General features: G+C 36.2%; 1 protein-coding gene across 2 annotated transcripts in view; it reads right to left on the minus strand.

Moving 5' to 3' along the window:
- The window catches only part of ipo13b (importin 13b), an 87,150-nt gene that overhangs the window by 24,552 nt on the left and 34,752 nt on the right, over positions 1-27,846 (minus strand). Inside the window, exons 9-14 of one of the 2 annotated variants that reach the window (XM_052012586.1) lie at positions 27,042-27,068; positions 25,751-25,885; positions 10,712-10,855; positions 10,463-10,543; positions 6,554-6,691; positions 4,306-4,402 (exon numbers count right to left, since the gene is read on the minus strand). In XM_052012586.1, coding sequence (XP_051868546.1) covers positions 4,306-4,402; positions 6,554-6,691; positions 10,463-10,543; positions 10,712-10,855; positions 25,751-25,885; positions 27,042-27,068 — 622 coding nt within the window. The remainder of the gene's footprint in view (positions 1-4,305; positions 4,403-6,553; positions 6,692-10,462; positions 10,544-10,711; positions 10,856-25,750; positions 25,886-27,041; positions 27,069-27,846) is intronic. The other variant, XM_052012587.1, reaches the window with a different exon arrangement.

Raw genomic sequence — 27,846 nt, forward strand, 5'->3', positions numbered from 1 at the left:
AACATAATGCACAAATGGCACTAAACATCCAAAATCTGAACATAATGCATGATTGATGTGACACTAAATAATTGTTCAAACATTTTAAAACTGTTATTGGGCAAGGAGGGGAATAAAGGATAGTGCACCATGATCATTGTTATAGAGGATGTCACTGACTACTGACTTATCGGTCCTGCAACAAGGACAGAAATCTGATGAGAGAGATTGAAAATGTGCTGTAGATAGAATAGGATGGAATAGATGGAAAAGGTGGAACAGATAAAAATAAAATTGCAAGACCATTTACAATAAAACTTTAACAGGGGCCAGGAAGGAAATCATAAGATCAAAGATTAAAATAAACACATCAGATGTGTACTGAACAAGTTGGCCACAAATAAGAACTATTGTTAAATTTTAAAATCGGACATTGTTAAATTATTGCAGCCAAAAGCATCAAGATACCAGGAAAAGAGAAATTATATCACCATCGAATGGTAAATGATTATATACTCATTGAATGGTGAACAACTATGGTGTTTAATGGCTTACACCTATTCCTATGACTTCAGAAAAATTAGGGAAGCTACACCAGACTGAAAAAAACATACTTTGATAAAAAACCTTTTAAAATGAATATGAAGTTTTTCCATAAAGGCACCTTATTAAATTGCACAATAGCAGTGCTCTTTTTATTATTAATTATCCTATTTATTCACAGTTCCAAAAGGAGAAATACAATAAAGTGTGTCTGGCTTTTCAATGTTAACAAACTAGTTTCCAATGTCTTTCATCATCATCTACACCTACTGATTTTTACCTCATTTAATTTGTCATGTTATTTAAGAAAACACAATTTAAATAGCAGCCATTTAATATGTAGAGATGCACATCAAATCTTTAGCATTCCCTATAAGTGTATTAATCAGCTAATGATAATAACAGCCGATGCAACCCAATGTACTGCATTTGGTCCATGCACCAGAACCCTTCATCTCATTCCTATGTCCTACAATTATTTCTGTGGAAATATCCATCATCTTCCAATATTCTTTGCTAAAGAGATCACTAGAATAGGTACATTTTGCAGTTTATAAAAAATCTTACATTAACTTCCATATCCATTGAATTTGGGTGATCTTACTGAGATAGACAAGATTCTGAGAAAAACTTGCATGTGGGTGCTGAGAAGCTTTTCTCTCAGCCTAGACGTTCTACAGTTGGGTGGGGGAAGGGTCAGCCATGTAGGTTTAAGAGGAGGAAGGCTTATTTGCAAAGAAGACAGATGCTATGGAATAATTTACCCCATTAGGACTCTAGAAGCTCAACTATTTAGTATTGCACATTGAAGTCCAAGATTGCTGGCGTTTTGGACATTTCATGGAATCAGAAGATATGGGAATCGGACACAGGATCAGCAATAATCTTACTGAATAACAAAGTAGGCTCAAGAGGCTGCAAGACCAATTCTTGCTTCTATTCTAAAACAGAAACAAAAAATGCTGGAAACATTCAGCAGGCCAGGCAGCACCTGTGGTAAGAGAAACAGGGTTAAAGTTCCAAGTTAAAGACCCTTCGTCAGAACAGAATCTTTGATCTGAAACATTAATTCTGCTTCTTTTTCCACAGTTGTTAGTTGAACAACTGAGTGTTTTCCACATTTTCTGATTTTATTTCAGATTTCCAGAATCTGCAGTTTGATTTTCTTCTACTTCTAGTCCTCTTGTTCTTATAGATATTTAAGAAATTTATTTATTAGTCACATGTACATCAAAACACACAGTGAAATACATCTATTTGCTTTACTGAGAATGTTTTGGGGGCAGCCCGCAAGTGTCGCCACCATAGCATGCCCACAACTCCTAACTTGTACGTCTTTGGAATGTGGGAGGAAACTGGAGCACCTGGAGGAAACCCACACAGACATGGGGAGAACATACAAACTCCTTACAGACAGCGGCGGGAATTGAACCTGGGTTACTGGCGCTGTAATAGCGTTACACTAACCGCTACACTACTGTGCTGCCACGGTATTCTTAAGTTCTAAAATTAATTGGTCAAATTGTGTTGGATTGAATCTGCCTCTCAGTTGATCACCCTCGACAGCCATACTAATCCACACTGACGCACTGATGTAACTTCACTGGACTTATGGATCCTGGAGCATCTAGCAAAGCAAGTAGGCATCAAATGGAGGAGTGTAATGGCCCTGCTCTGGAATACCTGCCTTTGGCAGAAACCAAACCTGGGAGTATGATTTTGGCTCTATTCAAACCTGTTTTTCCTGACAATTAACAAGTAGTTATTAATAAAATAGATTCTAACACTTATACACGGCTCGTTGAGTTTCTATTGTTGCTGGTACGTAACACTGTGTAGAGCAACGTCAAATTTTAGACCATTCGATCCAAGTCCAGCACTTAATTCAGTTCAAGTGACTTAAAGACAATGGCTTTGATGCCAAGACAATTCAAGGCTCTATGCTTCTGCTTCATACAAAGAAAGTTTACATTTTCCTCTCTATTTAGTTTCCTCAGCTGATTATGCGCGACCTACCTTGGGTTCTGTAGGACATGCTCCTTTTCTGAGAACATTGTTCAGTTATAGGCTTGCATATCTACACGTCTTGTTAACCTTTTTGCTCTTTCAATGACTAAATCAATAGTTAAAAGATCACTAACAGCTATCATCTGCAAAATTTAGTACATTCCTATATCTCAAATATTTCTAAGATACTGCTTTGTATATATTATATCATAGATTTTAAATTTTGTTTGTGCAATTTTCACTTCATATTCTTTCTACAAATTAATCAATTAAAGAAACTTGGGCCCAATATCAAGGGCTTCAGAGTTTGAGTTGAATCCCTCTTCTTAAGGCAGTACCATCTTCCTGGGAAATGATTTGGTAAACTTTTGTTGTACTAAGTATCTCTTTCATCAGATTCAGAGATCAAAACTGCATTGAGTATTCTAGGTGCCCTCTGAAAGTCCTGTACACTAGTTGCAAGACTTCCTCGATCTACCCCTCCAACTGCCTTTATAATACAGAGCAACATGCAATTTGCCTTCCTAAATACTTGCTGTTTGTGTTTTGTACTCATAGACACAAATCTCAGTAAAAATGAATATTTAATAATATCTCACTATTTACAATATTCTATTCAACTACAAAAATGAATAACTTAAAATTTTTCTACTTTACACCTGAGCATCTATCTTCACATCCACTTAATCAAAAAGTACATACATCTTCCCAGGCTTTCTGCATCTTCCTTGCAGCTTAGTTCCCTACCAAACCTTGCATTATCAACAAATTGAGTAAACGGCACTTGGTCTGTTCAATTAGTATACCAAATTCTAAATAGTAAAGCCCTCAGCACCAATTTTTATAGTACCCCAACAGTAACTGTCAACCAATTTGAAAATTACCCAACTATCCCTGTTCCACTTCTGCCCTTTAACTAATCCCCCAACAATGCTAATATATTAATCCCAATACTCGGATCTCTTAATAACGTACTATGGGAATGATTCTCAAATGCCTTTTTAAAATCCAGATAAACCACATCCACAAATTTCCCTCACCTACCATGCAAACTATAACCTAAAAGAAATCTTAGATTTATCAAGCAATCTGCAAGTCAGTGGTTTTTTCCTAGGTAATAAGGAAGCCAAAATAATCCTTCATCTGCTCCCCCCCCCAACTCAACTTCATTCTTACTTTCTTGAATTTTCACTTTGATACCCACCAATAACTTAAATTTACATAAACTTTTAGTATTTATCTCATTTGCTATGAAATACATTTTGAGGAGGATGAATTTAACACTTCATCCAGACAACCTATTTCACAACCTGTCCGGCAAGCAATCACTGGAACAGCAGTGAACAATACTGCAGTGACTCGCTCTAATCATCCCAAAAAGATTCCAAGCATTCACTTCGTGTGCATGCGAGTGCACAAATTATTAATGCACCATATGGTGAAAATGACAACAGTGTAAAACAGCTTCTCATCCTCATTTGATTGTCTTATTGGAAATCCAAGGTTATGAGACAAACACAGATGTTACAAGAATCAAACATTTTATTTTTGCATTATATATGCAAAATGATCACTTTTCATTGCTAATTATATACTTAATTTTTTTTTAAAAGATTCAGTAAGGATTACAAGGCTGTATGAACCTCACTGAATAGCAAAGAAACCAGGAAGCACACAGGAAAACCACCAGCTTGATTACTATGGTTGAAAGACAAGCAAACAAAAAAAAAGCAACACACATTAAACCGATTCAAATTTAAAAGTATGATAACCTACCTTGTTGGAAGATCGAGAGGGTCACAGATGTGACAAGGAGGAACAGAGCCTTTACTGGGACAAAATGAGTTGAATCAGTGGCAAATATGTGCACCAGCTGAAAGAGATAATAACCCAAATAAACTTTATATGGGTAGTCACACAAGGAAAATAAAGGAGCTAGATCAAAGAGAAAAGAGAAATTCAGTAAGAACCATTCATGACCAGTGACTTTGAGAATATTAATCTGGAGCATATCCAGCACGCTATGCAAATTGGGATTAGAGTAGAATGGAATGCATCAAAGAATGCCAATTCATGGATGCTTCACTTATAATGGCATACTTCCAATTCCGACTTCTTGCATATCCCCATTTTTAATCGCTCTCCCACTGGCAGGTGTGTCATCAAGACTTTAAAATTCCCTCCAAAGGTATCTTTACCTTTTTTTTTAAAAATAAATTTAACTATCCTGTGGCGCAACTTAGAACATTTTAATACATTTAAAAATGGTTATGGTTATTACAGTGGTTGGGTGAAGCCCTTTAGAAATGTTGCTCCAAGTGCTTATCCAATGCATTTATAGGATTTGAATGTGGCCTCTACTGAGAAGTTGGCTCTCGGATCCTTTACCAGAAGGGACCTAGTACAGAATCTGACATTCTACTGATCTCAAAGGAGACTGTAGAGCTTTGTTTTAGAAAGCAAGGAGAAAGTCAAGTTACATTTTTCTAGAAAACCTTCACGTTAATTTGCTTTTAATATGCTTAGTTAACTTCATCGTTATAGTTGTATGTAATTGTATTTTGTTTAACTAATTTGCATTAAGTAATTTGAAATGATTTTTAATTGCCTCTGTCAAAAACACTTTAAAATATTAAAAATGCCGTAGTTTTCATAACCAGGAAAGATGGGGGCAGGAGTTTGTTGGTTGCAAAAAGCTTTTGCGGATGGAGCCTCCTCACTACACTACTAAGAACCCAATTTCTGCTCAGGTTTATATCAATGGAGTCACAAGATGCCAAAAGTCAGTGAGAATGGTCTTCCACATCACAGCATGGACTTGCAAGGGCCATGGATGCTCTCTCTAAAGATATGGTCTGACTCATCTGAATACTTTCATTATTTTCTGTTTTTATACTATTGCATGCAAACATCATAACAAGAATATGAAAAAGAACATTAAGTCAATGAAGCCTAACTGATCCAGACAGGATGCATTTAAATGCTCTGTTGTTTGTGAGAAGAGATTATATGCTTGAAGGCAATGATAAAATGTAGTTTACCTAGTACTGTCGTAACCCAAAACCTTCAATCCCTGCTAACCCTCAAGCTCAGCTCAACAGCTATAAATATTCTTTTCTCTTAGAGACACAATGTTTTTTTCAAGAAATACAACCTCCATTTGCACTCTCAAATGCCAAACATTCCATTTTTTGGACTGTGTGATTTATTTAGGATAACTCCCAGGTCTCTCCTTACATTTGTTACACATATATAAACAGAATATAAATATAGCTGGAGTTTCCAAAAACTAATTGCAGCATTTATACACATTAAATGAGGTCTTGAGCATTTGATTTCTTTGTAAAAAGGATGTCTACAAAAGTTATAATCTATAGATCTATATACTTAGCAGAACAAAAGCAAATTTAGCTGTTGTAGAAGGCAATTTTTGGATGATTTGATTAGTTAGTATTTTGTGTGTACTTGGTAACTTTTCCTAGCTGCTTAATAAATAGCTTTTGATCAGTTTAAATGCATCAAATTTCATCAGTGATATTTGGCCCATTTACATTTTTTCTGCTTTTTCAGAACTTTGAGCTGCATTTGAGATAAGCCACAAAAGCACCATATTTTGGATACAAAATCTATACTGAATAATAGCGAATCCAACAGGATTTAACAAGAGTGCAATTAAAAGCCTGGTGCTTAGAAATCTCAGGTTTTCACCCTTCTTTTCTTAAGAAATCCATTGGTGATTAAGTGCAAGAATTTTGATTAACTTTGTACCCTCTCAATCCCACATGGACCACATATTGAAGTTATACCTTGAAGGTTGTTTTCATCCACAAACTGGTTAGATATTTCATTACGCTTTCATGTTAATTCACAAGTACCTTATATGATCAGAATAAATTTGCCTGTTCACATGGCACAGGAATGGGAAAGTGTATTTATAAAAAAAAACTTAATATTTTCCTAATTCCACAGAACTAGAAAAAAGTCAAATGTAAGAATATTTCTTTTTTAAAAAAACAGATTCTACCTGTCGTGTTAGTTCCAGTGCAGATGCCTGTGGTATAGTACTATACATCTGACCCAGCATTTCTGAAAGCTGTGGAATCATGGGAGCAAAATCATCCAGAAGAGTCTTCACAGACTTTTCAAAGATTGCACAAACAGCCTAAAAAGAATGATGAAGTCTCAATTAATCACAATACCAACGGTCAAATTAGACTTTTTCTTAAATTAAATAGCTTTACAAGCCAAGTCAAATGGAAGCCTCTCTTAAAGTATATATTTTTTTTAAACAACAAATAAATATCCCTTTAAGGCACAAAAACCCAACCTAGAAACTTCCCAGCTAACAAGAGAAAATAAAGACAGTATTAAAGTAAAGAGTGAAAAATAACAAATGAAACCTCTTAAGAAAGGAGGGGCAGAGAAAATTGAGAACTACAAACATTTACCTGATATTAGTAGGGAAGATGCGAGAGGACACTTCAAAAAAAATTTATAAAAGGGAAATTCTGTGTTACAGATCTTTGTAATGATACAAAGCTAAGTGGCAGTGCAAATTGTGAGCAAGATGTTGAGAGTGTCCAAGATGCCCAGAGAAGGTTACCAAGATGGGGGCAAGCCCACAAAAAGGGACATGAACACAATGAGAAATTTAAGTTACATGGCAAGAGGTTTTAAAACATTTTCTTCTGCATTGTTCATAAATATTGATGTTCAATTATTGGTTAGCAGTATAACTAAAACCACCAGTTTTCAAAAATGTTGTGCAATTACGATTATACATTTTATGAATTGCTTGTTAGCCCTGTACAGAGTCATACAGCACAGAAACAGGCTATTCAGCCTGCCATATCCATGTTAACCATCGAGTACCCCTCCATACTCATCCCATTTACTAGTACATGGCCAGTAGCCTTCAATGCCTTGGTGATTCAAGTGCTCATCTATATACTTCTTAAATCTGTCGAAGTACCTGCCTACACCACCTACTCACGCAGTGTGTTCCAGGTAACAAGCATCCTCTGAGTGAAAGAAATACCTCTCATAATTTAAATGCTGCATACCAGGCAACATCCCATTGAATCTCCTCTGCACCCTCTCTGATGCAATCACATCCTTCCTAGAGTGTGGTTGTAGAGAACTCTACATAGAACTCAGTATTTATAAAATTGTACCATAACCTTTCTGCTCGTATATTCTATATCCTGGTTAATAAAGGATTGCATCCCTTATGTCTCTACACCACCTTTGGGTATCCTTGGACTTGCACACCAATGTTCCTCTGTTCCTCAGTACTCCCTAAGATCCTACAATTCATCACTTAATGTCTTACCCTTACTAGTCCTCCCAAACTTTACTTATCAAGATTAAATTCCATCTGCCATTGCTCTGCCCATCTCAACAATTGATCAATATCATCCTGCAAGTCTAATACTACCCTCCTCACCATCACTAAGACTACTGAATTTCATGTTGTCTGCAAACTTAATCATCTCTTACTTTCATATCCAAATTGTTAATGTATTTAACTGCAAGGCTTCCTGCTGTATACCACTGGTCACAGGCTTCCAATCACAAAAGCAACCCTCCACCGTCACCCTCTGCCTGCTATCACAAAGCCAAATTTGCATCCTATTTGCTAACTTGCCCTGGATTCCATGAAATGCAACATTTTGGACTAGTTTCCCCATGCAAGACCTTGTCACAGGCCTTACCTATCTACATGGACTTCATCAAAAGCACTAGCCAAAACATTTTGTTTACTCTTCAAAAAATTCAGTCTAAGTTGGTCAGACAGGCTGTCCCCCTAATTAAATCATCCTGACCATCTTAAATTAGTCTCTGCCTTTCCAAGTGCAGATTAAACCAGTCTTTCAGAATGTTTTCCAATGACTTCCCTCACTGACATTAGACTTGCAGGCCTGTAATCATCACCCTTTGAACTGCCTACAGACTTGGCAGAGAAACAGTTTTTCTACAGATTGTTTCATTAGATCACTTGAGTGTAACTACAATGAACAATGCGGTGAATTTGGAGTACATCCTTATAGTAGAAAAAAGAACTTTACAACAGGAGGCCAACCAGCTCTTCTCAGCTACACTAGCTCTCTACACATGCCACTTATTAGCAGCCCCTGATCTTTCTCTACAACCAATTCAACTTCTCTTTCAAATATTTATCCATTTTTGCTGTTTTAGATAAGCCTCTATGCAAGTATGATGCCTGTGTTCTCTTGGTAGCCTTCCAATTATCAGCAAGTTGTTCTTCTCCTCTATCTTTCACCTTTACAAATTGATCTTCTCCAATTTATCCTCCCTTATTATAACAATGAATAATTTACAAGTTTAGCATTGCACTTGTATAATGTTATCTTTTGTATACACACACAATTATACACTATACTCACCCCTTGATAATCTTAATGACTGGGTTCGATGCTAGTTTTATACAGTCAGATTTTAACCTCCATTTAAGACACCGATGAGCAACATTAGCTAGGATGTAAAACCACCATTTTCTAACCAATCCAGAGTTTTATACAGAGTAACGCTGTTTAAGATCATCTCCAACTTTCCATACCTTGGAGGTTTTACTATTTATTGTACAGGTTCCATCTTCATTCTTCCTCCTCAAACACATGACCTCACATTCCTTTGCATTAAATTTTATCTGTTTTCTACCTAACCAGCTACTAACCCATGTTTCCCTGAAGTTGTTTGCAGTTCTCTTGCCTGTTAAACACATTTTAGTTTAAGACTGTCTGCAAGTTTTGATATTGAGCATCTATTCTCAAAATTAAGCTATATACAAGAAATAGTTTCAATTCTGACTCCTGCAGGCCAAAGATTCTACTTTCCTCAGATCTAAAAGCATCTATTCATCACTAATTTTCCTTGCTAACACTGTGGAGAAAGTAAAGCAAACAGATAATTATAGTCTTCACTATGCAAAAGAAATAATTGATATTGTAATTTTTAATAGCATATCTGGAAAGTTTAATTCTTGGCGAGTAGAAATGGCAACTCATTTTCGCCATTAATATAAATTGTGTTTTCTACACACTTTAAAGTTGACATGATTTGGCAAACACAGACACCTACAATTAGCTAAATGCAGATAGGCAGATGACATCCAAGGTGACTAGTTCATCCATGCACACTATCTTCCTTTAAAAGTAATTCTGAGGGATCAACATGAAAATTAACTTGCATTAACATACAAATAAAAGTCCCACACTAGAAAGTACAGCAGAAAACAAAATAATCATTCGGTCAAAAGAAACAACGTCAGGATAGGCAATCAAAAGTGTGACTCTATCTCTACATTCTTCTCCGCCCGTATAATCTCCTGAAATTCATGTTCTACTCATACAGGCCTTGTGTAATTCCCCAGCCTGCTCCTAGAAGACATGGTTTAAGATATCTAGGACTCAATAAAATTCCTTCTCTGAACCATCTGGCTCTCCACTTTTCTTCTTCCCATTTCCTTGACCAAAGACGGTAACCTTTTCAATATGTTCCTCATCCAACATACATTTTTGGCTGGTTACACCAGAAATGTCTTGAATGTTTTACTACATTAAAAAGGTGCTACATAAATGCAAATTGTTACTGTAAGAAACAAAGAAAAACCATGAATTAGATACAAACCCACATCCCACTAATTCATTGCATCGTGTGTTGATGTCCTAACATGATATGCAAATATAATACCCTAGCACTGAAAATTACTCTATGTACACAAAAACTAAGGGCTTGGAAACAAAGATTTATTTAAAAACTCCTAAGAAACTGAGCACAGCTAATTGATATCATTTTCTTTTAAAAGCCATGCTGCAAATACATAAACATGAATCTCAAGTCAAAATTGAAAACAAGTCACAGAACTAAAATTATTTTACTAAATTTAACACTCCTTAATGATCTACCTTACCTCAACAACCTGAGCATCATTCAGCCATTTAGACAGCACTTTCTGTATGAGTTGGAAGACTTGTTGGAGGACCACCACAACCTGTGGGTAAATCATCACCTTTAGTAGCCATTTTGAATCTCAGATTGAATTTATAAAACACAAAATTCCCCACAAACAAGTCCTTGTTTAAATAAACAGCATTCTATTTCTAAAAAGAGTAAGATCAAGTCATGAGAATCCCATGTTAGTACCACTGCTAGTACTTACAGGGTTAGGTCCTTGCAAGGTGGGTTTTTTCTTTGCTTCACTGCCTTCTGGCTCATCGTCATGGTGACTGATATCCAATGTGGTAAACAAATTGGACAACAGACCCAAAATATGTATTATTGCTAGTTTATTTGATGGATTTGGCTGCAAGGGAAGGTCAAAAACAAAGCTATAATTGCATGAAAACAGAACAGAATTATGAGCAACTTAAATGATCGATACTTACAGCATCAAAACTTAAGTATGTTCATAATGGCCATAACAATTCATAATAATTAACATGAGTATAATTATCACGGTAGGTACATAAACAAATAAATCTAATACAAAGAAAAATGATAGTAATTAACTTGAAATAATTACTTTTACTAGAAACAAATTTTTATACAAAACAAAATTAGTAATACTCATTACACAAGTTACATAAAAGACTTAAAAATTTCAAGAGGCAGTATCAAATTTACATTGCACAACAAGAATACAAACTACTGAAAAAATATTCAACTGATTATAAAAAAGATTTAAAAAAATATACCTACTCAGTGGCAAACAAAACTAGATACAGGAAAACAATGTAAATTGAGTAAAATCACAAAGAAAGTCCATGACCCTGAAAAAGGCAGAAAAAGGGAACGGACAAAGTAGTGAAGGAAAATGATGGTGATATCTTTGTTTAAGGATAGACATAAGAACCTTTCCCCAGCAGCTTCTCAATTTTATTAATAAAGTTTATTTTAAATATAAAAATATTGTGTGCAGTGGATTGAGATTAAAAATTAATCAAGTTGCCTTGAGCATTCACAGCCAAAGATAGGGATATGCAGCCAGCCATTTTTGGTCAACAACCCATCCTGCCAAAAGCAAGTTTATGGAGAAAGTGACATTAGGAAATTTAGCAAGCAGGCAAGGATGGAAGCAATCCACAATTAACATGCGAGCACTTTCAATCAAGTAATTTAATCTTGAGAGTACCTTTTTTTTAAGTGCTAGCTAATGGAGGTCCCGAGTACTCTGGAAAGCAAAAGTTAGTCAGATCTCACTTTTCATTTCCCTTACATTAATCACTGTACTGGTGCTTCTTCCTGCACTCATACAGAATTGCAAAATTTCATTACCTTTGCTGCCAATTTGCAGCCTGCAGTCACTTTCATGCAGTCTGTCTCTAACTTTTCCCCTCACTAAATGCTGGAGGAACTCTGCTGGTCAGGCAGTATCTAAAGTCCTGATGAAGGGTCTTGACCCAGAATGTCAACTGTTTATTTCCCTCCATAGATGCTGCCTGACCTGCTGAGTTCCTCCAGCATTTTGTGTGTGTTGCTCCAGATTCCAGCATCGGCAGAATCTCATGTTGAACTTTTTCCCTTCTCTTTTTGGACATTTCCACCACCATCTCCAGGAATAGGTTAGTGACCAACATCTATTATAAGCCACTGACTCCCGCAGCCATCTTACTGCACCTCCTACCACCCTGCTGCCTGTAAGGATTCCATTCCACTCTCCTAATTTCACCATGTCCATTGTATTTCTCCCACAATGAACCTTTCCACTCTAGTGTCCTTAAAGTGTCTTTCTTTTTCCTTAACCATGGCTTCCCCTCTACCACAGATGACAGGACTCTTAATCACATTTTGTCTATTTCCCACACTTTTGCTCAATCCCACTCCTCCCAGCTAGAACAAGCAGCAGGTTCTCCCTGTCCTTATTTTCCATTTCACCAGCCACCACATTCAAGAGATCATCATAATTTCCAAGACCTTCAATGTGATTTCAACACCAAACACATCTTCCCCTCCCCTTTCTGCACACCAAGGAGCCCATACCCTCCATGACTCCCTGATCCCCTCTTCTATCTCCAAACGCCTTCCTGTGTAACAGCAGGAGATACATCACCTTTCCTTTTATATGGCCTCTATCCACCATCCAACGGCCCAAATGGTCCTTCCACATGAAGAAATAATGCATTTGCACTTCTTCCAGTTTAGTGAGACGTGGTTTCCTCTACTATGGTTGAACCAAACACAGACTGGATTACTGCTTTGCAGAACAGCTCTGTTCTGTCCACAGAGGTAACCCTGAGCTTCCAGTCGTCTGTCATTTTAATTCTTTGCCCCACTCTGTCCTCTTGATTTTCAAAGGCCTACACTTCTCCAACAATGTTAAATGCAAGCTCAAGGAACAGCGCACTCTTCCATATGCACATGTTGCAGCCTTCAGGACTTAATACTAAGTTTACCAATTTCAGGTAACCACCTTTTATTTTCTACCCACAGATGTGACTGAACCATCCTGTTTCTATTTAGCTTTTCCCTCTCGTCTTTAATTGCCAGTTTTTAAAGTAATTATTACATTAATGACTTTGGTCAACATCCTAACATGGACATTCTCTGTTCTGTCCAATGCAACTTAAAACATACTGGCTTCCAATTCTGATGAAGGACCATTGACCGAATCGTTAACTCTTTTTCTTTCCACACATATGCTATTTGACCCGAGTACTTCCAACATCTTGTTTTTGTTTTTCAATTTTCAATCCAGGTTACTGTACAGCAGAATTACTCTCTCCCATTACAGACTACATAAATGTTAATGTTAAACGGTATGTGTTTGTATTTTCATACAATTACAAATAAAGGCTGTTAGTACACGTACTGGGAATCACTGTGCTTGATTCATCTGAGAATTCGTCGTGTTTCCCATCCCACCACACCAACACGCACAACTAATAGGAGATTCGTTTGTTCACGCGAGAGGCAAAATATATCTCCATACAATCATCCCTCAGTTTCAACCACTTAGTCCAAGTGCACATACTGACAATTCTCCTATAAAGGCTCTCAGTTATAAGCATCTGTGGTTTATCAGTTAAAAATATGTTCACTTATGCAGGCAGTCAGTTGGAGAGCATTTTCAGTTTCACACATCATTTAAATTCTATTTGTTCATTCATAATTGTTAACCTGATATCAATTTATTGTTAAACTTAATAAATTACAAAGGAGCCTTGAATGAATTATAAGCTTACTTCATTTGAACAACAGGCTTATAATTTCACCTGATGCTTAGATGTCATTAACCACAGTGGGAGACAATCATGTTCAACCAATCATGATCTCCAAATCTGCTGTAGTAGGACATCAGACCATAGATAAGTACAAATAGACAAGCCATTATGAACACGGCTGGCACAGCTCTCTATCAAATTTGCAAGATACAACAAAAATATACACCTGAAACAGCCAATTAAAGCACAATACCCAAAACATGAATAAACGTACACTGTTATTCCAACTATCACTAAGTAAGTAACTGGTAACTTGCTCTCCTCCACAATTTCAGTTAGATTTATTGAATACGTTAAAGGTAACTAATTTTAGTAGGAAGACCTTCTGGGTGTTAGAATTGGACATCACCACCCTGTAAATACGATAGTGCAATGGGTGGGAAGAAACTCATCTGGCATTCCTAAATCAATTTTCAGGAAACTGAGGATACAAGGACGCACATTCAACATTATTGCCAGGGATCAGACATCACTCCACGCAACTCCATTGTTGTTTCGGACTCTGTTGCCATTCTTTTCCCCAAGTCAATTGCCAAGCATTAGATGTTCAAAATTCTTTTGCTTTTTAATACGTCAGATTATTTATTTTCATTGTGTCCAGAGTTACAAAAGATGAACAGATCTATTTGCAAGAATGATTGGCTGAACTCAAAAAAACATAACAGCAAAGTGGTGTTTCACCAAGGCAATTCACCCATCTTAAATGTTTTGAAAGCATGATGTTAAACCGAATGGAAGAACTGAAAGTGATGCTCAAGGTTGCAGAAACTGCAGCTTTGAATTCAATGGGATTCTTTCAATGTATTTTGAGCTATTTGGTACAATGGAACATCTTTTGTTTGCATACTGACTGAGAAATTGTTAACTTTCAAACAAAAAGAGATAATCAATTCTTATTCATTTAATAAGAGAATTAATTTCAAAATTGAGATGTGATTTGAAATTTGCCATTTACTGAATGTAATGATTTTATATTTAAGAGCCAAGATTATAAATAGCATTTTTGAACAGTTTAGTCGGCAAAAAAAGAGATTATCTCAGACCCCTCTGCTCTCAAAAGGACTTACCCGGTAATTGAAGAAAAATCAGAAGTTTGTCAGGCTTCTGTAAAAAGAAAAGTTACACGCAACCAATTGGTATAACACAACCAATAATAAAACTCTCATCGTAGTGACAAGTTCTTGGTTTTGTAAATCTGTATCCTGCTAGTTATTGCCCCTAAATTACAAGGCACTCTGACAAGTAGTTTATTACTGACATTCTTCTGCACAATTAAGAAGGACTCATCAAAAGGAAGCTATCAAAAAAGAGAGAGCTGGCAACAAATAAAGGAAAGACTTTAAATACAGTGGGAAAGAAAATACTAAGGATGAAGATGTGCAGTAACTGGCAATTATATTTTCCAGCCTAGACAATAGTTAGCATTTATCAAACTCTGAACAGCATGCAACCTACATTCAGCTTTGGTGTTAATCTTTCTTTCCCCCCTCCTAAGGATTACATGTAACACTTAATGAATGGAGGGCAATCTAAACAGGTGAAATTCAGCCCGAATTTTAAACAGATTACAGAAATACAGAACATTACATTAATAAATACTCACTACAAAGGCTTATTTTCCAAAATACAAATGATTTTGGGCACAAAAGTAAAAGAAACTGCACATCAGCAAAAACTTACGCTGAGACACAAAACACAGAAATGAACATAATCAGTCTAGGAGGTTAAAGAAATAGGGAATTATAGTTAGGAATTGCACTATTGCTTTCTCAACAGATGCTGCCTGAACTGTTGAGTATTTCCAACATCACCCATTATGAGCTGTTGTGAGGTTTCAATACTCAAAACATTTTCATAACATTGAGTTGCACAAAAGCACGATTTGCTCAAAATCCTCCAAATAGCAAGGTATTTGAAATACAAATTTCAGTACAGAAAGAAAATACTCAAAAGACAGTTATTTTCTTGCCATTCATAAGAAACTAATTTTAAACATTTGCCTCAGATTTCACATACAACATTTATAATGCAAGGCCAAGTAGTTAGATTCAGTAACAGATACTTTGCTTCAATTACTACAAAATTGAGTTCCCTTTACTGTGAGAGCATTCATAGTTGAATGTATAAATAGATGTTATAACATAGAAATAAACCATATGGCCAGCCAGTCTACATCACTGTTTCCCTGCATGCAAGCAGCTTGATTATACTTAATCCATCCAGTTTTCACGTCTCTTCAACCCTTTAACACAATCCAAACTGATCTTGATTATCAGCACAGTTTCTTCCTTACCCATTAAACATGGCAGTGAATTCCAGTCTCACATTGCTGTGTAAAGACTTGTCCACTCTTTAGATCTAATAATGCCTCTTTCTTGACCCTTTATAACCAATGGAAGCAGTCTGCTTTTATCTGTTCGTCTGAAAATTGCATAATTTCCATCAGATCTCTGTATCACCCCATAATCTGCATCAATGAATAAAAATTGATTCTTTTTCTTCTTTTTTGTCTTTATTTTATCAAACATCCTAATGTGTCATACCCAAACATCTCAACATCTGCCCAGTTGTATGGAGACTATCAGTAACTCCACTACTTCACTGGAGGCAAAAACCTACAATTCTATTAGTGTTTTGTATATAGTCTTATCAACAGGAGGTGCTGCCTTTAATATGCTGTAAATATCTTCTCCCAAGTCACTTTGTTCTTTTGCAGCACTGACCCAACAAGTGTCATTTTTTTTTAAACAGGACTTTCACCTGGCATTTCTTTTTTTAAAAAAAGAAAAAAGACATTTCACCATGTTATGAAAATGCTTTTGTAGTTTCCTTTGGTTTTCTAAATTAACTGTTACTTTATTTTTATCTTTAGTTTTGGAGCCATCTTTAAGTCCAAACAACTCCCTCTAATAAGTCAGATAAGCAAATATCACCAACCTTCCCAACCATGCTGTAAAATTCACTTAACTCTGAAACAGCAATAAACAGTTTGTTCTCCTTTCTCTAGTTCCATATTCCTTGTTCTGTTCTCAGTCCCCCATGTAATATCTTGTCAAAGGCATTCATGAAGTCCTTGGCCTAGAAATTCTATAACGTGGCACAGCATTAACTTGAACTACTCAACTTATTGCACACAGACCATGATTTTCCTTCTTGATTCACCATGCACGTTGAACAAATGCAGCAATGCATTAGAAACCCAGACACCTACAGTTACATTCAAAAGCATGCATCACATGTATGGATGCGACTTCCATAAATTTCATGCATGTCCTGTCATTTACAGGCACATGTATGGCCTGTGAATGACACAAGGACAGGCATGTAGAGTCAGGGCTTCACAGGAGGAACTTAAAAGGGACCTAAGTAAGTCCCTGTAGATGGAGTCTGGCACCAGGAACCAGCTTCAGCGGCACTTTAAGTAAAATCTTAACCCCAATGGTAACTCCCCATTTTTCAATATTTCCCCAGGTCCTAATTCTAACATCCTAGCAGCCAATAACATCCCTCACCTTATGACTCGGCTCTCCCTAGGGATCGTGTGGTCTCACCAACTTCCAAACTGGTATTCCACCATCATTCCATTCCCACAACCCGACAACTCTTCAGGCATTTCTCTCCTGCATAGAAGTAACTATTCCTTTATTTAACGCTAAAGGAAAGATAGGGTCAACTTAAGGTTGGCAGATTATTACTATTAGAAGGCCACATGGATTAGTCCTGGGTCTTCAGCCATTTAATAATGCAGCAGATTTCCCATTGCCTCCAAAATATTGGACACCTGTCCTGAACTATTCAGCAGGGGTCCAGGCACAGTCTAGAAGCCCAGCAGATAGCTTGCTGCAGTCATAGGATGGTTTTGACAGCTGGTGGGAGCTGCCACCAGATTCACTAGCTGTCAAAGCTATCAGTGTCATTGAAAGCTTGTGAATTTCTTCAACATTCAATAATACTCAAGACCTGCCAAAAAAGGCATTTAAACTAATAATTATAAAGAGTGCATTTACCTTCCTCCCAGCAACCATTTTCTTTTGTTTATTTGTTGTACTTGCCCCAGCTTTAATCTGGTTTGGAGGGCAGGTTTCCCGGTCCGTGCTCAACTCCCAGCAGCATCACAAAGCCCTGTTGAGCACAGGGCCTTTCCAGGCATGTGGCCAATTCCACTCCTGAATGGGCTCAATAGCTGGCAAGGCCCCACCTGCAAGCTTATCAGATGTCAAAGCTGATAAATTCTTGCCACCAACCTTTTCTCCACCAGCTCACCCCGAGACTTGCAATTTGTCTTCAGGTGGCAAGCAAAGGCTAATCTTTTTAAGTCAGGCCTGCAGCCTTTGAAATGTCAAAAGGCACCAGCAGCTCACCCTAAAAAGGGTGCAACTTAAGCCTGCCTTGAGCATTTCAATTGGGGCACATGCTCTGTCCCTGGTACCCATTTCAAACATGAAACCTGGCCTAAAGCAATTCCACTCTCTTTTATTAAAGTTCAGTAAAGGATCCATTTAAGTGGACAATGTATGTATATTTACTCTGTAATAGTATGCAAACAGAGGATGTACTATTGTACCAAATGGCTTTTATCAAATTTAATGTTCTGCTGTGGAATGAAACAGCTTATTAGTTGAACCAAATTATGTCACAACTCAGGTAACAAACAGTGAGGGAAGATCTGTGGAGATCTTGCGTGAACATCTGGTTTATATTGGACAGGAATGGTACTAACAGATGCAGTGGTGGCAGGCAACTAGATGACTTAAAGAACAATTGACAGCATACTCAAAATTATCACTCACTGATCTGCTATAGGAGCAACAATAAGTCCAGGATTTGGAGAACCTTCCACTCTTCAGTCACGACCAAGGGCTTAGCATACCAGCATTGGCACTCGGGGACTGAATGTGGTGAGTTCGAGTGATGACACTCCAGCTTCAGTGTTGGAATGTCCAGTTTCTAGGGTGTACTAATGGAGCAACTGCCAGCTGTGTATCAGAAATTCCAACCCAGTAACAACTGTTCTGAATTTTCTCAATGCTAGGAACACCGACATGGTCGCAGCCTGACCCATGACATTTATTCATAGTTGAACCAAAATTTCTTCTAAATGAACATAGAAGATCAAAATAGCACTGTCAGCCCCAATCATATCTTCTTCCTCCTCCTGCACACTTGCTTAGAAACACCCAAATCACTTACAATTAATTTAACTCAGAGCGGAGCTTTAAGCTCCAAGTCTTTTAATTACTAAACTTTTTGCTTCAACCTCAAACATTACCACCTGTCTATTCCAATGCACTAAATCCAAAATCATTTTCAAATCCCTCCAGGACCTTGTCACCTATTCCAGTTGAAACCATTCTAGCTTTAATTTCCCTCATCAAACTTTGAACCTTTCCAATTCAATTCAAGAATCTCAGATTCCCTTTAATATTGAAAAGCTTGAGTTACCACTTGTTCCACATTGCAAAAGAACTACACTTTTGTTTAATTAAATGTAATGTTTCACTTTAGTTACTCAGGTTATACATAAGATTTATCTAACAAATATAATTCATTTTGCAATGCATACAAATGATTTTCCAGATACACATTTAAAAATAAAACACTTTTTCAACAACAATAAAAGTAACCCAAGTTACTTTGTTTGTTATTTATGAAAGGTAGCAGGATTGTATTAGATCAAAAATTATTTTGACATCAGAAATTATTGGGAGTATTATAACAATAGCATATTCCAAGAAGGTGATGACCAAAATCCAATTTGCTTTAATGGGAAACCAACGGATATAAACTCAAAGCACAGAAACAGGCCCTTCAGCCCACCAACATGGCACTGACCATTAACATATGGGAGGAAACTGGAGCACTCAAAGGAAACCAATGCAGTCACAAGGAGAACGTGCAAACTCCACATAGACCGCACAGGTCAGGACTGGACTCAGGACACTGGAGCTGAGGAATCACCTCTTCTTTTTAATTTCTCAGCACACCAAAACAAAATATATTTAATTTCACCAAAGCATTTACAAGACAGCTGCAATTAAACATATTATTTGGGTGCTTATCAGCAAATGATCTGTTAGAGCAACACAATCGTTAAATTATTTTTTTTAAAAAGGAGCCTACCAAGCTTTCTTGAGCTGGCTGGCAGAAGCATTTTCAAACTGTGAAAGTATACAATTGCATAACAAGATGCTTCAAAGGTTATATCTTCACAAGCAATATTGAAAACAAGACACTAGCACAAGCAGACATAGCAAGGCTTATTGAAATAAATTCACATTAAGTATTCAAATCAGTTAAAATATGTTAATGCAAGCCATACATCCAGCTGTCTAATGCATAGAAAATACAAGTAATATTTCAATCAAGCTTCATGCACATATGAAGTAGTGGTATCAGTAACCATGTACAAAACTGAGATTCACTAATATAGAACACTGCAGCATCAGTCATGGTGTTAAGAATTTTAGTCTGCACACAAACCAAATCTAGGATGTACTACTTGTAGAAAAACGACAAGTCTGATGCAAAAAGAACAGTGCAGAAAATCCTGGAATATGTCAGTGATCAGGCAACAGCCGACAACTTGTCTGTTCCCTCTACCGATGCTGCACAGGCTATTTAGCTCTAGAATTTTCTGCTGAATCAGAATATGGCTTTCAGTCTCACTCGTGGATTTGAGCAGAATCCATACTGATGCTTTAATCCAGAAAGCAGGCAGTGCTGGCTTGTTACATAGATATGTTAAAAAGTCTGTCCAGTAATAGACTTCAAGGCACTGTTTGATTACAAAAAACTGTTTCCCCCAACGTCCTGCTTAAGTAATACCTCTGCAAAAATAGGTTAACTGATTATTAAACTCAATTGACAATTGAGAGACTCTATTGGCCACAAAATAGCTGCTGCATTTTTTTATATAACAATCACTGCAATTTAGTTGCAAGTTGTGAAACATTTGAGACATGCAAACCATTTGAGAAAGTTTAAATGAACAATTTTATATGCACTTTTTAAATTTAAGCTTCAGGTAACAGTAGCATCAATTTGGAGACAATTTAAGTTTAAGACTGGAGTAGCAGCAATTAATTTTAAGCACATATCTTAGGAACATTTAAAAGGACATTGAGATTGTCAAGTTAATACACACAAATTGATCACAGACTCAAAACACACATTTCTCATTTTACCTCCCATTTTCTTCATCTTTGACTCAATTCGAGGGTAAAATGGACAGGGAAAATGATAGTTTAGACCCAAGGGTTATGAATTAAATAAAAATCCATAACGCGTTAGGACATGAACGTTAAAAGTCATAAATGGTTTGAAGTCTGCAAGAAATGTAATTAGATAAAGGAGGAGCATTCAATGGTCTAGCAAGTTAGACAGGATAAACGTATAACCAGGTTGGACAGAGTATATAAAATAGCAAAGAGGGATTGCAAGACAGCCACAATGGAATAACATCCCAAATAAAAATATTAATTTTTTTGCTACTGGACAGAGTGGATGGAAGATAAAGCAGCTTAACAAAAGGAATACAGAAATTACAGCATATTCACTGCTACAATTCAAAAGGTACTGTTTGTATAAAGGGTGGCAAACAGCCCACCAGACTTGAGGCTATGAATACTCAATGCAACAATTTGGACATGAATTTGTTCATGGATATTAAATGGCATTGGAATTTCCAGTTCACAGTGTAAGATAATTGATTTTTGGGGCAAAAGGAAACAAGTGCTCAAGAAGGCTGCAGTCAATCATACACATGATAAGAAGCATACTCAGCCATTTTACCCTTGCTGGGTCTATGCAATTCACTTCATTTTTTCCCTACAGCTTTGCAAGTCCACAGGCACCACCTCCCCTCCCCCACCCCCACCCCCACCCCCACAACAACATATCTGCAACTCTTTTGATATACAAATGAATCTGCTCCTGGCAGCCTTTCAGGAAATGCATTATGGACAATAAAAATCTTGTCTTCCCCGCCAATTCTATTGAAATTTATCTTAACTCTGTGATTTCTGGTTATTGATTAATCAACCAGTGAAAATATTTTCTCCCCATTTTAAAAACCTTTGTTATATTTTCTGATCTAATTAGATCTTAGCTTTTTAAACCAATAGGTCACAAGATTTCTGTAGAATGCAAGATAAAATTTGCAAAATAAATATCCAAATAAACAAACACCAAAATGGATAAATAAGGAAATTAAAATGAAAATTAAAAAGTAGTGTGGGGAAAACTCTTGGAGCACAGGAATTAACTATACTTTGGGAGTATAAAAATGTACCAAAATGAATTAGAGAGAGAATATCAAAAAACCTGCTGATCCCAATACTAATATTCTTCCATTAACACTAAATCATTAAGTAAGGAGGATTTTGTAATTCTAAGGCGGCATTAAAAGAAGTATCTCCTCCAAAGATATTTGTATTTTCCGATTTCCAAATCTTAAGAATTCATCATTTTAATCACTCCATTAGTGCCTGTGTCTTAAGCTTCTCAGTCTTCGAATTTCAATAACACCCTCCTACACCTGCTCAAAACCACACAAAATTCACTAACTTTCAGCTTTTCTTCCTGCAAGAAGCATCTTAAAATTAACCTCTTCACCAAGTCTGTGCCGATGTTTTGGTTGGTAGTGCTTTAGTGAATCACTTTGGACCACTACACTGCATTAAAAAGGTGCTTTCATAAATACAAGTCTTGTTGCGACTAAGCTAATAAATATTTTGACAGAATATTCATTGGATAGAGTATTGCTTTTTTTTTGTCACACTATATTTTTATATTGTCAATATCTTAGATTTCAGAGTCAATAGGATAAATACTGAAGTAGCTAACAGAACTAAAGATTAGTAAATTATTCAACCTTGATTGTACATATCACAGAATGCTCGAAATAATTTGGAAGAAAACCTGTGTGTTTCTAGATACATTTTCATGAATGCATCATTGTAGCTCCACAGCATTAGAAGAAAATATGTTTGTTTAAAAATGGAAAATTACCTAGCAAATGACCAGTTCAATAATCAATTAATAATGAAAAAAATAACTTAAGACTACTCAAAGCAACAAATTTTAACCTTTTTTTTTTCCATCTGACCCATCTTATGGTTCACCCACGTGACCCAATAATAATAAACAACTATAAATCTAGTTGGAGGTGCAATCAAATCACTTTGGGTAAACCTTAAAGGGCAGTGTCATTAGAAAATGATATTTCATGTTTATTTCAATACTACATATCATTAGTGTTAGTGTGTTTGGCATAACCAGGTAGAGGCAGGACATGTAATTCTCCAACCTTGCTTTTCCCTTGCTCTCCTTTGGGCCTTGATTCTACTGCATATTGTTCCTACTTATTATCTAAACTCATTGGGCTGCACATTACTGACCTTTTCCTAACCCATTTTGGTGACTTTTTTTTAAATAACAAGTCACAAACCCCCATCTTTAAAAGCCACTACTTTGACGTATTACGTATATTGCATCTTTTAACAAAAGGATATGAATGTAGAATGGAAAGAGTACGAAACAAACTTCTGACTTTTTTGATAACATTAAAAATGCTCTATGACTTGGTGAAGTGGATTGGAGAATTTCTCAGAGTGTCAGTTACAGGAACTTGTAAGAAATCTTGGAGGTCTATATGGAACTCATTGTAAGCTACAAGCTGCAGAAAACAGAGGTCATGTGTGAACAGTAGCTTCATTAAAAACCTGAATCAATGGTTACTTGATATATAATTTCACTTGGATAAAAGGGAAGAGCTTTTGGGTTTCATCTAATTTGTTCAATAACCCTAAACTAAATAGAAGCTTGACAAACTTTTGACTATAATAGGGAGTAAGGGAAAATGAAAGAAATTGCCAAGGAGTTGTGTCATTAAGAAAACATTACAATGTAAATTTAAGATTTATAAATACAAAATATTACAAAGTAATCAAAAGTCTACATAATGATTTTAGGATCAAAAGGGAATTAGGAGTTAAAATTATTTTTTCCACATTGGCTTGTTTGGACACTAAAATCAGGAGTAAAGGCAAAATTTATTACCAGCCTTATAAAGTGATATAGATATCCATTTTAAAATGGATGTGGGAAAAGAAAACACAAGAGACTGGCGGGTAATCACTACTTACACAATTAGGCAACATGTGGCTCTCTTCTGTGGGTAAAATTCAACAATTCTAAAAGTGGAATTAATGAGAGACTCAGATGAAGATCAGAGAGCAGCAATAAGGCTTGTAAATCTTAATGTTAGGACTAATAAAATACTGGAAAACTTAATTCAAATAGTAATATTCATGAACTGTTAAGGTTATAAAAAGGTATTGGATAGGGCAGTTTTCCATTCCATGATTTAGCCTATCAGGTCCATGTCAGCTCCTAGAAGAGCATTCCCATCAGTCTCAGAAAAAAATACTGGAATGCTGGAAATACTCAGGAGGTCAGGCAGCATCTATGGAGAAAGAAACAGTTAACATTTCAAGCCCAAGCCCTTTCATCAGTTTAACTGAGCATTCCCAGAACTTATCAGTTTTTATTTCAGATATCCAGCATCTGCAATTTCTAGCTTCCCTTCTGTCCCATCCCCACTAATCAACTCCCTTTTGAAAGGATTAACTGCACTTCCACACAATGAATTCTAGCTCCTAACCACTTCTCGTAAGAGTTTTGCTCACATGTCCCTTGCACAATTAACAAATGGGAATAGCTTTCCTCTATTTACCAGGCCTAAACCAAATCTCAAACTTGTACATCTCTTACCAAGTCTTTTCAGTTTTCTGCACTCCAAAGAAACAATCTCAGCTTCTCCATGCTAAACTTGTAGATGAAACCCCTCATTCCTGAAAATATTCTTGTAAAAATTTTCTGCACTCTTTCTAGTACCTTTAGCTAGAACTGGACACATTGCTCTAGCTAACCAGTATTTGTACATGTTCAACATGTCATCCTTTCTATTTATGAATCCAATGCTCATGTTTTGCTAACCATATCAAAGGTAGTCCTGCAGACCTCTTAAAACAAATGTGCCAAAATTAGGTAGGCATTGGATAAGGTATGGAGAAATCCAGTTAAACCTATTTCTGAATGGAAAGTGGTTGAAATATGAAAAAAAGCAAGCAGTGAGCTAAATAAATGGGAGGGGGAAGAAACACGATGACTTGGAAAATTAAATGACACATATAAAAGAGTACTGAAATTAATAAAGAAGAGAAAGACAAAAGGTACATTATATTAAAACTTGTGAAAAACAACCTTAAAAGAATATGAAAAGCTTTTTTATAAAAAACGAGGGATAAATGTTTTGTATAATATGCCGTATACATTTTAGTAGAGAAAAACAATAGAAATGTTTAAAATTCAGTAGGTTGCTAGAATGAGAGATCTCAAGTGTCAACAGTAAGAGTTTCAATGGGTTAAATCTGCTTTCCTTACTTTTGATTTTATCATTGTTAGGAAACACATTAACTATTTTTTTTAAAAAGTACGTGCTAAGATCGGAAGTGTTGACGTTTCAGGAAATACTTGCATACATATTGGCGTAGGGAATTGAAGGTTTGCAGTATTTTAATCAGTGCCAATAATTAAAAGTGGTCAAAATTTAATTGCACACTTTAAAAATCAGATAATAACTAGTTTTTAATTGTATGTACAATATGTGTTTGATATGAAATAAATACTGTGCAAGAAGTTGCTCATCTATGCCCTTATATTTCTATGGTGTTTATAATTCTTAAAATTTAACAAACTGACATAGAGAAGCAATGTTTTGAGATTCAGGATACAAGAAAACCACACAAAAAAAAAACACCTTACCACAAATCAAGGATGAGAAGTTAAGAAGATCAAAAGATGAAAACAGAACTGCTGGAGGAGTGACAGTAACAAGAGTTCAAAATAGTTTCATATAATCCTGAAATCTTGGTTTCAGGATAAATGTTAAGATGTTGGCTTTTCATCGTACATACCGGCTCTTCAGCAAGTTTCTCCAGTTGCTGGATGTAAGGGCTGATGAGGGAGTGCAGGTTCCTAAGGATTTCCTCCACCTGAAGAGCAGAGAGCAGGAATCCCAGTGCCTGCATCAGCCACATACACTGACTTGTCTAAAAAAAAGGGAAAAATAAAAAGCTCAGGTAAAGATAAAGTATTTTAAGTTTGAAAACGGAAATAACCAAAACAAATTATTTAGCATTTTTGCAACATCAAATTTAACAAAATTGCCTCAAAACAAAAACACCAGACCAAGACCTGTAAAAATCAAACAGCAAATAATATTATGGAATCTGGGCAACCCTACTGGATTTTGGAATACACACAAATAATGATAAATGGACATTCTGAAATTTTCTGTGGGAGCTTTGAACAATGCACACTCAACATTTAAATACACGTCTGTTATTTTCAATAACCTTTCCATAAAAAAAAAGAATTTTTGGGCAGATTATTCTTTCCCTCACCTCCCACCCCTCCCATTAGTTGCACCTGCAATCTAACCATCCAGTTAATTCAGTCTGTGTCTTGCTGAAATTACATTGTCATTAACTTTTCATTCACCAGCAACAGTGCTGTTTAAAGTGACCAAAAATATATTTGCAGATGAAAACTACAGAAGGTATACAATAAGATTCTAACAGCTCATTCTGTACCCAGTGACCTTATTTACATTGTATAAAGTATAAACTTTACACCTTTTTGCATTAAAACTAATCTTATACAAATGCTAGAATACATATACGTTTCCATTAGTAGGAGAGTCTAGGTTCAGAGGGCACAACCTCAGACTAAAGGGACACCCCTTTAAAAGTGCAATGAGAAGGAATTTCTTCAGCCAGACAGTGGTGAATCTGTGGAATTCATTGCCACAGAGCACTGTGGAAGCTACATCACTGGGTATATTTAAGGCAGAGATTGATAGGTTCTCGATGGGCAAGGGGGTTAAGGGTTACAGGGAGAAGGTGGGAGAATGGGGTTTAAAAAAAAACAATCAGCCATGATTGAATGGCAGAGCAGACTCGATGGGCTGAATGGCCTAATTCTGCTCCTATATCTTATGGTTATATATCTAGTCCAGATGTTTAGGGTAAGTAAAGGCCTTTCCAACTAAAATTTGAAGCAACTCAGTATTAATTATATATCTATCTTCAAATTTATAAATAGTGAAAGAATTAAAATTTATGGACAGATACAAATACTTCATTGATATATTTGTTATTAAATATCAGCGTTTTAACTGTAATCAGTAAATTTTAATCAACTGACCTTATGAATTTGTTTCATTAAAACTTCCTGTGGAAAACAACAGCAAAAAAAATACCAGTTATCATCTGTTAAATTGCAACATTCTACACACAGATGCCTATCCTTTAAACTCAGGCTTGACAAGTCTCTCACGGAAAGTTTCAATTCTTCAACTAATTAAAAAAATCATAAATAATTTGATTATTTCATCATACTGTTAAAGACATCTAGGTGGAAAATGGATACAAAAGCAACACTAATGAATTATACCTGCTTAATCTATTTCAGTAGAACTGCAACTTTTACACAACTGATTTTCAAATACAACTTTTAACAGCACACAGCCAACTTTACTCGTTTTTGATTCTGCACTTATTTATTTCAGAGTTTGTAATAACAGAAAATGTCAGAGAGATGTACAAGAAGTCCCAGGGTTACGAATGGGTTTCCTTTTTGACTGTTCGTAACCCGATTTTGTGTGTAACTCGGAACAGTGCCCGCACATGCGCACTTAGCCCGGGGACCACAAAGGTCGGTTCATAAGTACGGACATTCGTAAGTCGGGGACTTCCTGTATATAAAACATCAAAGTGTACCTCAATGTGCAAGGTCCTTATCACCAGAATAATTTGTGTACACACTGCAATTGCACTGCAAAATCTGACATCACTGCATGTCCATTTTACTCCTTATCTATGCACAATGTGCCAAGAGAACCAGAACAAAAATCCAAAAGTGCACACTAAGTACTTGACCATGGTTAACAATGGGGTTTTAGAGGTACAAACGTCTTGGATCTCTCAATGATATTTCATGTCTCAGGATG

Source organism: Pristis pectinata, chromosome 3 (assembly GCF_009764475.1).
Source record: "Pristis pectinata isolate sPriPec2 chromosome 3, sPriPec2.1.pri, whole genome shotgun sequence".
NCBI lineage: Eukaryota > Metazoa > Chordata > Chondrichthyes > Rhinopristiformes > Pristidae > Pristis > Pristis pectinata.